At 37.7% G+C, this 11984-nt stretch overlaps 1 protein-coding gene across 3 annotated transcripts in view; it reads right to left on the bottom strand.

Moving 5' to 3' along the window:
- Window positions 1-422: 422 nt before the first annotated feature.
- Window positions 423-11984, bottom strand: part of plcb1l (phospholipase C beta 1-like) — a 157001-nt gene continuing 145439 nt past the window's right edge. For 2 of the 3 annotated variants that reach the window (XM_063002252.1, XM_063002253.1), the window contains exon 33: window positions 423-3764. In XM_063002252.1, the coding sequence (XP_062858322.1) occupies window positions 3543-3764 (222 nt within the window). In that variant the 3' untranslated portion in view covers window positions 423-3542. The remainder of the gene's footprint in view (window positions 3765-11984) is intronic. The other variant, XM_063002254.1, reaches the window with a different exon arrangement.

Genomic DNA, 11984 nt, shown 5'->3' with positions numbered 1-11984 from the left:
CCTTGGCCTGAGTTGGTGTCAAATAAACAACGGCGGTCACCAAAGTGCATAGTGGAAATTGGTGTTTTTAAACAAAATGTTGCCATTTTTCTGATATGCAAGTCTATAGTAGTGCAACAATACAGAGCCTTTGTGTTGTATTTTGCACATAATGTGTAACAGGGTGTGTTGTGAGGCAGCAGGTGAACCCCTGTACCTGTAGAATTAAAGAATTAACCCAGTATGTATGATGCTTAACCAAGACAGAACAATAGTGTGGCTAAAAAGCCCCAACAAAAAGGGGAAAAAAGGGTCAACTACTTATGGGTCAAATTACCAAATAAGGGATTAATTTGGACATTTAACCCATAAGTTGTTGACCCTGTAGTTTAGTTTTCCCAGAATACGTATCAGATAAAGCAGCAATCAAACAGACACAGAAGTGCTTATAGATCCAATTTTCATTTTATTTACATTCTCCATTCACCTCAATTTACATTTCAGCATATTTTGTAATATTCTTTTACGACTGCATTTATCTCGTACAGTTAGGCTAAAGAAGAGTGACAGCCAGCAGACAATATTATTATCCACAATAGAATTTATATCATTCTGCCCAAATACTGCTATTCACAAATGTTACTCAGTAGTGTTTCAGTAGTAAAAGTGCACAAAAGCAATTCAACAAAGGACAAACAGACATACAACTAAACACAGTCTTTTGTGTTACAATCACAACTTTACACAATGCATTTTAGGCATTTGACAAGGCAAACATATAAAAAAGGCACAAAACCAACATCATGGCAACATTTTTTTTGAAAAATAAAATAACATTTTAAATCAATTTTGTTACATGGCACTACAGCCTGTAAGTTTTACAGTTGTCTGCAGACAGTCTTGCTTTGAACCACTGGGACAATAAATAGCTTTCATGCATAAAATATATTCTACATTTGAAATGTGTATTGGAAATTCAAGCACTGATGGATGTGTTAAATACGTCTTTGCTGATATATTATTTACAGTAAATATTAAAGCCGCAATATGTAACGCTTGCTTTTATTAAAAAAAATAGCATTATTACAGTAATTCAGAAGGAAAATTCAAACCATGATGTTATTGTGCTGCTGTGTATTACCCTGAAAAGCAAAAATAAGAATGTAGTGGTAGCACTGTTGAGTATTCAACATAAACATGTTATTGGAATGACTTATGTCATTGTGTCATAACAAATTAATGACTTCAGATTCAGATTACCTATAGAGAAGAGAAACCACAAACTACAATTGCAAAATTATATTTTGCATGTTGCCAAATAATTCCCAAAACTTTACATACTGCAGCTTTATAAAAATGCTACATTGCTTAAAATAAAAAAAATAATGATTTATTCAAAAGAAGGTTATCATTTTTAATGTATTGATTAATTTATTTTCACCTTTTAATTCTAGTTAGGCTTGTGTTGGGTTAACCCAGAAACACTAAACATAATAATATACCCTAAACGTAATATACCCTGAATAGGGTGCCACTCTTTAACAGGGCGCCACAGACTTAACACATGCCCACCTAGGGGCAATAGAAATATTCGTTCCAGCCGTTTTGCACAAAAGATATGTGTCGTTAAAACTAGCTTTTTAATCTGCTTGAAGACACGTAAGGTATAAAATTAGTGGAAGAATTTTAAGTTAGATATGAAAGATGTGTGCATGTACACTTGTTACAAGATGTATCCATGTAACATGAGTCTTAAACCACATTCTGAAATGGTATAGGCTATCCAGTTGAAATATTTTTCTCTATAAATGTTTAGTGCATTTATATTTGCTTTTCTAAAAATTTTTTAAATCATTAGTAAACATTGTTCTGGTGAAAATGTGTATGTATGCTTCCTTATGCTTGTCAATTTTTTCTGCTTCCAACACATAAATTTCAAGGACTGACTGTGCACTTGCTGCAGAATATATCCCTCCCCTTGACAGGTGCCATCGTAACAACATAATCAATGATTACTCAGGATAATTACTCACTTCACTTGTCAGTTTTAATGTTGTGGATGATGTACGTATAATTGCTACTGTAAACTGTATCTATTTTCAGCTTTTTCACTGTGTTCAGATTTACATAATCATAGCTTACATTTTAAAACGTCCTTAGATTTCCAGCTCACTTCGTAGAAAAAAATGCATAATTCCTCAGACAAAATGACTTCAAGTCTCTGGAAAATTATGTCAAAGGTTAGTAATGATTTAGTGTTTATGCTGCTGGGGACAAAAATAAATGTGGCAAAATCACCTCAGACAAGAAAGCGTTGGGATAAATGGTGACAGACATCATGTCCACAAAGAGTAATCAACAAAACTAACTCAGAAATAAAAGCATCAGACAAAACAGCCTTGGTCAAAATGAATGAAATGAAAGTCACTTGGCAAACAATCTTGAACAAAGATCATGAGCTCAAGTAGCCAGTACCAAGCTATAATTTATATTGGGCTGCTCATTGTGTGACTCATGTTCATGTAAACTTACCACTACACGGTTCTGCGGGGTAGTGCAGTTTGATTTTGCTTTTACGCTGTCTAGCTTCCTTGAAACTTTGTCACAGTTGTCAACACTATGGTTAGAAATTGCAAAATTAGTTTGGTCCAATTTAATCTATGCCACGTTTTGTAATGATTTTTTGATTAGGATCATTTTGCCTACAGTGTTTAGTGGTATAAAATCAAAGACATAGACTATTTCTTTCCTGAGACTTTGTTTAGTCTGGCAAAAATGCTGTTTTGTCTGAGAATTGAGGAATGTCAGAGAATGTCCCACCATAAAAGCATTTTTCTTTTCTTTCTTAAACAAAAAAACACAATATTTACACTTATAAGTATGCATATGTTGTCTTATTTTGTCTGCTAAATATGTTTTATGTTACAAGTGTACAAAACATGCAAATAAATACACATCTAATAAGTTACTTTAACTAAGTGTCTGTTGGGTTTCATTTACAGATATAAAAAGATGAAAATTGAATGATTAAAATATCCAACAAAACTACTTTAATATCAAACACAAAAGTGGTGATCTAAAAACAGTAGCAGATATTGTAATGATGGGTTAAAGTTGCTAAGCTTTTGTGAATATAGGACAAAAAGCTTTTGTTGAAACGATGAAAATCTGTATTAGAGGTTTATACAACTTTTATAGACTTTCAGTGAAATGATTTTCATATCTAGCCCTACCAACAATTGTGTAAGGTAAGACTTTTTTTTAAACAAATTTCTTTTAAATCCACTATAGAATAAACACAATCCATATTGTTTAGCCAAATCCTAACAGAAGCTGTATAATCCAATTTGTCATTTTACAGTGAGCTCCGTAACCTCTGTAAAAAGATAAAGACCAAATAAAACAAAGAAACCATCAGTATTCTAGTTGTTAACCTAAATAATTTTAATGTACTGCTAGCAAATGCTTCTCCCAGCAGATTTGTCAAGGCAAATGAGAAGATCTATATTACAAAATCTATTTACATACAGTATGTTAACATATTCCAAATCATCAAACCTAGCTTAGAGAGGCGTATCAAACACCTTCTCTGTAGAGTCTTCATCCCCTTCCTCTTCTGACTGGCCTGCTTTATAGATGAGCTTCTCAGCGGTGGAAGAGGTGCTTAGACTTGAATCCCACTCGTCACTCAGTTTTCCTTCAGCGCCGTCCTGTACAAACTCTTGGATTTCCACTGGAAGACGTCGAAACTTGTCCTGGTATTCCTGGTCCAGCTCGTTTTGAAGCTGCAGAAATAACCCCAGCAAGGTGTGAGTTTATTAGAAGATATTAATATTCTGAAGCAGGTCCAACTCTAAGTATTGTTTGTTTAAATGGATATGAAATGATATGCACATTACTCAGATTAACTCATGCTGAGCAGATTTTAGCCATCCCAAATAAAGCATGGAATAAAATGTTAACAACACTCTTTTACTAATTCCTAAATTTAGTGCAGATGACAAGTTCAATTTAGATTTGCAAGCAGATTCTTTTGATTGTGCCAAACTCACCCAATTTTGCATGCTTTATAATATTTTTCTTACTTTATTAGCCAAAGCATTATAACAACAAACTCCCAGTAGCCTATAAATCATTATGCCACCAAATCAAAAAGCAAGTAAGAAAGAAAAAACAAGAAACACAGTGCCATTGTTGCAAAGCAATTTTGCTTTTGTGGAGCAACTTTCACCTGCTAAATGTAGATATTCATGTATTCCATGAGGTGTTTTACATCTAAATACTTTAGATTACCATGCCGTATTTTGCTATAATGAAATTCAATTAATTAAATTTTTATGTTTTACCAATGCATTATCAAAATCAGGGTCAGGGTGGGTCTGGTTTCCCTGGAATCACTGGGTGCAATGTAGTAACTCACACTGAACAAGACGCCAATCCACTGTGGGGCATCAGCCATTCCTCCCACCTAGACATCGACAAATGTTGTCTGTATGTAGGTGCCCAGCTTGTCAATAGCTCCACTGGGGATTCAAACCCTGGATCCCAACAGTAGTGAACACCTTTGGTTCTATCAGGGTTTCAGCAGATTTGTGTTCTTGAACTGTTGTCTACTTAAACAAGAGTAAGGTAATGTTTACTATGGAAGCACTTCTGTAAGTCCCTCTGGATAAGAGCATCTGCTAAATGCCGAAAATGTCAATGTAGTGGGTTAGTGCAGTTTACTGCTGCGCCACCCATGCACCCCATTATAAAATTATTATTCAAATTATATTCCGTAATTATGTTTCTAAACCACAGACACTACAAGCATTGAAAAATACATTAAAACAGTACATTACAATCCAGTAATCTATAGTTTAGTAGTTATGTAGCTGTTGAGCTTTCTACATTTAAATGCTGAGACAGCAATGGGAATCCAATTGAACTAAAATTGTTACTTATCTCAATGTATTTCTACAGCCTGTTCTAGCTCCCCTAACTCACTTCTGCAGAATATGTTTTTCTCCCAGGCACAGACTCCCCTAATGATTAAAGATGAAGAAATTGTATTCATTCTGACCCAATAATTGTGTTAATGCTTATTTGACGAGTTAACTACCCTGCTCAGTCTTCTGGGAACATTGTAATTAAAGAAAAGCACACAAGAAGAATTGTGTCAAAGGCACTGACTGTAAAAAACACTCACTGTATGTTTATGACCGGGTACCTCAGTGCTTTAAAATGTAAGTGCTTTATAGTCAAGCTAGCAATTCCTAACACATTAAATTTCTCACTGTCTTATGGTTTAAATAATTAAAACTCTATTTATATTGAATAATACACTTCACTGCCCAAAGAACTACATCTACTACTACTGTGGTCTTGTAGTTTGGAACATATGAACTGGTCTCCACCTTAGTAGTGCTGGTTACCATATAAATGGTGTTCTGTGCCCCAGTTTTTTTTTGTGTGCAAATCTGCATCTTTTCTGGTAACTGGTTCACTGTTCATTGTCCACATCTGGCTTGTATTTGGTTGAATTTGGCAGATTATTCTGTGAATGTATACCTTGTGTTGGCCTTTGTCTTCTAGCTAAGCTTTGGTTACATAGTTCTAAACTGAGTTCATAATCTTCTTGATGTTTTGTTTTTGACCTATGGCTCTATACTGTCCTAAGTACCCTGTGGGCAAAAATATTCACTAAGCCCCACAGATTTATCGTATGTCATTAGGTAGTTATGCATAATTATGTTTTTCTTGTCTTTCTTGCTTTTTTTTTTTTTTACAACTTTTCTTTTTGCTTTTAGATAAGAGGCACCCCATGAGTCATTTTGGTTTAGCAGGTGGAAGTTCCTCCACAAGAGGGAGATGTACCACTGTTTAGATACACTGTTTACATTTCATATCTAAGACAGTTTAATTTACTTTTTTTATTTTTTATTTGTGTGCATTATGGTTAAACTGTGATGGATTGACAGCCTGTCCAGGGTATTCCAGCATTCTGGTAAAACCGGACCTGCCATGGTCCTGATCAGTATAAAGCAGTTAATTTTTAAAAATCATAATACTTTTTTACCTCTAACATTTTGTTGTTTGTTTGTTTATTAGGATTTTAACGTCATGTTTTACACTTTGGTTACATTCATGACAGAAACGGTAGTTGCTCACTACACAAAGTTCATCAGTTCTCAAGGTTATATCAAACACAGTCATGGACAATTTTGTATCTCCAGTTCACCTCACTTGCATGTCTTTGGACTGTGGGAGGAAACCAGAGCACCCGGAGGAAACCCATGCGAACACGGGGAGAACATGCAAACTCCACACAAAAAGGACCCGGACAGCCCCACCTGGGGATCGAACCCAGGACCTTCTTGCCTAACATTTCGTCACAGATCCCACTTTGAGAACCGGTGTGTTACACGACTACTGCTTTATAATTAGGTAATAGATATTGATTTAGACCAAATAAAATGTCGCAGATCTATCATAATTGTGCTTTGCCTGCTTAATAGCTCACTAAATGCTACAAAACCTGGTCACACTGGGTCAAGTGCCACTCAAAAACACTGAGCCCAGGACAGAAATGTACCCTGGATAAGGCACCAACTCATCACAAGGCAGCACACACATGCACACACAATCACCCATTATTACCACTCTAGGGGCAATTTAAAGCAGCCAGTCCACAAAGCTATAAAAGAACAACAAAATACCAATAATTATACACACATAGAACATAACATCCACAGGTACAGTGGAGGACTGGAGATTTGAGTGTTTCTCTTTATTATGCAACATTATAAACATTATGGACTCCATAAAGTACCAAAATTTTAAAGGAAAATCTGGCTGCCAGCTAGATCATGATCAGTTTTTCCAACAGGACAATAATTTCAATATGTACAAATTCACAGAAAATGGTTACACGATTATAGAATTATAGGCCTGCCATACTAATACTGGTGGAGTAAAATGAAGAGTAGAATTTACAAAATAGACAGAGGATAGTGAGAAATTCTGAATGGAAAAGAATTGCTGGCAGAGTCCTTGTTCTATTGTATCTTATGATGAATTATAAAAGAAGATTAAGCACTGTATGATACACAATAATTATGACATGTAATAAATTCCAATTCCAAATTGCATCTCCAAGAGTGGCAATAATACTTAAGCTATGGTGCAATGCACTATTAACAAAAAACCAAGAGGCAACCCTGGTGGAATATGACAAAAAACATGAAAAAGTGCCATAATCAAGCCAAAACATATTCAGAAACATTAATAGTGTCTGTCTTTGGGTCCATTATGGATCTTTTGAACAGTAGCTACTTAATTAAAATAGTACATCATGACAGTTATGCTTTTGTTAATCACTGACATGTGATTACAGCTAGTTAGCTTGATACTCACTTTCTTAATTCTATTTAGATTAACTACTTTCACACATGGTTTGTTTAATGACCCTTGATGGGTTCAAGAGAAACCTAGAGCTGTACCTGATTTCAAACAAATCTTTCCTAAAACAACCATTCAAAATGAGTTAACTATATAAAGGGTACTTTATATGACTTTGTATAATTTTAATACAGCTATACACTAATGAACAACATTGAAAGACATACATACAAACACATTTATTTATACACTGTGTTTTACAGAGCGATGTGTAATCTTCACCTCCCACAGGTGCCTCTGTTGCAAAAAGCTTCTTAAAGGAAATCATATTTAAGCACAGCTGACAGTGACAGGGAGCAGCCAGATGGTTAAAGGTGGCTGAGACACAGACACCCCACACAAAGCACGACCTACTTATGAGAAAAAGGACATCTGCTGTCCCTCTGCTGGCTTAGGCACAAAAATGGATTAAAAATGCCACTTGTCCGCTTTGTCCACCCCTTAACGTGCTGTTGTGTATGACAGTGTGTGTGTGTGTGTGTGTGTGTGTGTATGCATGAATCTCTTCTTCACTTAGTGTTGTTGTGTGACAGTAATAGTAATTAAATCTGCTCACTGTTGGAGCTTCGTTTGGCAGCATGTCTGATATACATTGTAAATGTGGCAATGATGAGCACTCGTTTTATAATGCCCTTACACCCCCCTCAATCTGTCTTTTTAATCTTATAGGTGAGTTCTGATTGGACATACTTAACAAAATGCTTTCTGTGTTTAGGAAGGCAAATGGGCAAGCAAACACGGAGCTTTTCTGTATCATGCATGTGCAAAGGGAGTGTAAACTCTGCGCATAAAGCTATGACAATTAGCTATGACCAGCTTTGTGCAACTTTTTTTAAATTTTTTTTATGCATTTTCTCCCCATTTTCTGAGGGACACCAGATTGCATCAGAGGAGAGCAAGTCGCTGCACACGCCTCTTCCGACACGTGCACAGCCTCGTGCACTCGTCTCTTCCGCCAATCAGGGTCCTTACACAGCGTATGAAGACCCACCCACCCACACATAGTCCGGCCCCCACCCTGCAGATACGGTGGGAAATTAGTATCTGCTGCAGGCACTGCCAATTATGCCCGCTAGATGGCACCCAGCTGACCGGAGGCAATGGCGAGATTCGAACCGAGGAGTTCAGAATCTCTGTGTTGGTGTGATAGCGAAAAATCCTGCTGCACCACCTGGGCGCCGTGCAAAATACTTCTGCCTCTCAAAACCAGGTGTAAATCAATCACAGTGTTGCGTGGAGCAGTGACCCAGTTCCTTTTTATTTTGCAGATCTGGATTACAGCCAGCATTAATTATTCTTTAAGAAGCCAGAAGAGGAAGCTGAAGGTGGCAGAGATGAAGATATTGCAATTTTCGTTGGGAGTGACGAGGATGGACAAGATTAGAAATGAGTTTAGAAATGAGCCTAGGTAGGATGTTTTGGAGACAAAGTTAATGGAGGTGGGATTGAGACGGGTGGGGAATGTACAGAGGAGGGATGACAGTTTTATTGAGAGAAAGGTGATGAGGCTGGTGCCACCAAGTAGGAGAAGAAAAGAGAGGCAAAAAAAGAGGTTTATGGATGCAGTAAGGTTGGAAATGCAGGGGGCTGGTGTGACTGAAGAGAATGTTCAGGACATGGCAAGATGGTAATAAATGATATGCTGCTGTGACCCCTAATGAGCACAGCCGAAAGTAGAAGTATTTTAATGGCATGAATTATACATATACATAACTACATAGATTTACACTGATCAGCCATAACATTAAAACCACTCCTGGTTTCTACACTCACTGTCCATTTTATCAGCTCCACTTACCATATAGAAGCACTTTTGTAGTTCTACAGTTACTGACTGTAGTCCATCTATTTCTCTACACACTTTTTTAACCAGCTTTCACCCTGGTTTTCAATAGTCAGGACCCCCACAGGACCCCCTAAGAGCAGGTATTATTTGGGTGGTGGATCATTCTCAACACTGCAGTGACACTGACATGGTGGTGGTGTGTTAGTGTGTGCTGTGCTGGTATGAGTGGATCAGACACAGCAGCGCTGCTGGAGTTTTTAAATACCGTGTCCACTCACTGTCCACTCTATTAGACACTCCTACCTAGTTGGTTCACCTTGTAGATGTAAAGTCAGAGACGATCGCTCATCTATTGCTGCTGTTTGAGTCGGTCATCTTCTAGACCTTCATCAGCAGTCACAGGATGCTGCCAATGGGGTGCTGTTGGCTGGATATTTTTGGTTGGTGGACTATTCTCAGTCCAGCAGTGACAGTGAGATGTTTAAAAACTCCATCGGTGCTGCTGTGTCTTATACACTCATACCAGCACAACACACACTAACACACCACCACCATCTCAGTGTCACTGCAGTGCTGAGAATGATCCACCACCCAAATAATACCTGCTCTGTGGTGGTCCTGTGGGGGTCCTGACCATTGAAGAACAGGGTGAAAGTAGGCTAAAAAAAGCTTTCAATTTCATAATTAAAACAGCACCTGCATAAAAGTACAAAGGTCACAACAGGGCAGAGGCAGCAGGGTGCTACGTTCAGGACAGGGTGAACCAAATTAACTGCTCACCTAAAGTGATCCTGGGCCATGAAAGCATGACACAGTCTAGTTTCCGCTCCCTGTCGAGCAGGCGATGTTAAATGTGTCGTCCCTCAAAAGACTTGTCATCTGTCAACTAACCAGCCTCAGATCCAATTCTTCAGATCTCCGAAAATACTTTGGAGAGGAGGATGACCTTCTTCAACATCTGTCCTAATTCTAAGCTACCATTAAGAGCGCAGAAGCTCCTCCAGCCTGGACTGCTAATGAATTCACGGCTTACTCATAGGAACTCATAAAATGCCTTTAACTGTAATAAAACCTCTAACATTGAAAGCAGAAATAGTGATTTTTTGTTTGAAAAGAATTGGTTCTTAAGTTCAAAAGCTCATGTAAATAAAATTGTGGCTTTAACATGTAAACTGACAATCTTTTTTTTATTTTTTATTATAATACTTTTAAAAAGGACCACAATAAATATACTAATTTACAATTAAATGTAATAAAATTACTAGATATGTAAAAAATACAACATTGCAATATTGATGCACTGGCAACCTGTCTGGGCCTTTTGCCCAATAAATCAGACCCTTCATGACCCTTACCAAGATAAAGCAGTGTTAAAACAGACATTATAAAACGGATAGTTCCGGTCCTAAAATCTGATTGGCTGAGCCGCGTTCGAAGCCGTTGTAAAATCCCCGATAAACTCACACCTATGACCACCTCACATCATTCCATATTAATACGCCACTGAATAGAAAAAATTAATGTTATTTTCGCCCTCATGTTGCCTAGCAACACTGTTAATCGAACTATTTTGCGTCGCGGAAGAATGCTTTATTGTAAGTTTATACACAATAAATACATTTATGAATTAAACATTGTTGTATTTATTATATTTTATGTTGACCGCCGTTTTATAAAAGCAATAAGCCACTCGAGACCGTGCATTACTGTTAAGATTTTAGCACGGGGAAAGAAGTTTTAGGCACTCCGCTTCGCGTTGTGCCAAAAACGTCATCCCCGTGCTAAAATCACAGTAATGCACGGCCTCTCGTGGCTTATTGCTTTAATAAATGGCAGTGCCTGCAGCAGATACTAATTGTCCACCATATCTGCAGGGTGGGGGCCGGACTATGTGTGGGTGGGTCTTCATACGCTGTGTAAGGACCCTGATTGGCGGAACAGACGCCTCTGCAGAATGCAGGGGCGAGAAGAGGAGGGCTGTACACGTGTCGGAAGAGATGAGTACAGTGACGTGCTCTCCTTGAATGCAATTTGGTATCTCTCAGCAGTGGAAGACTTTCGATTGAGTGTGCTAAATTGGGAGAAAAATGGGAGAAAATGCAAAAAAACAACAAAAACCCTACAATAAATAAAATAATAAATTACCAATGCAATATTAAAAGCATTTTAAATGTCTTTTGTTCACAGATTGATGTAAAGAGCCCAACTGCCGTATAGACTGGCAGAGGGTGCAAACGCATATGTTCAACAATGCCAGTTTCTTTAATCGGCAGTCTCTGTGCCTCACTGCAGCTGGTTGGGATCTTTAAATACTGGCTTCATTTCTTGATGCATGCTCAATAATCCAGGTACACAAATCCACAAAGTTCAATCAGTTTATCTGGACACAAAGTTTGGTATGGAGATACGTTTCGTCACTTCTTCAGTCACTTGGATAAGTGACGAAACGTATCTCCATACCAAACTTTGTGTCCAGATAAACTGATTTAACTTTGTGGACTGGCTTTGTTGGTCAGCTCTACTCTGGCGTATCTTATTACCTGCTCTCAGCAGGATATGCTGGGGGTTGTATTAGCCCAGTTTTTTTGCTTTAGATTTTTTGATCATGGTGGCATTGCTTTTGTACTGCTGCCACATGAGGTCCATCCCGGACAAGTAATCTAAACAAGTAAACAAGGCATCTAGGGCATAGAGTGGCAGTATGTTGTGTTTCTCTTTTTAGCCGCTGGTGGTTTTGCTAAGTTTCCTGTCTTAGTTATTATTTTGAGGGCTTGGTCGT

This window comes from Trichomycterus rosablanca, chromosome 9, assembly GCF_030014385.1.
Source record: "Trichomycterus rosablanca isolate fTriRos1 chromosome 9, fTriRos1.hap1, whole genome shotgun sequence".
NCBI classification, from domain to species: domain Eukaryota; kingdom Metazoa; phylum Chordata; class Actinopteri; order Siluriformes; family Trichomycteridae; genus Trichomycterus; species Trichomycterus rosablanca.
The sequence above is the reverse complement of the archived record's forward strand: the minus strand, read 5'-3'. Positions and strand labels throughout refer to the sequence as shown.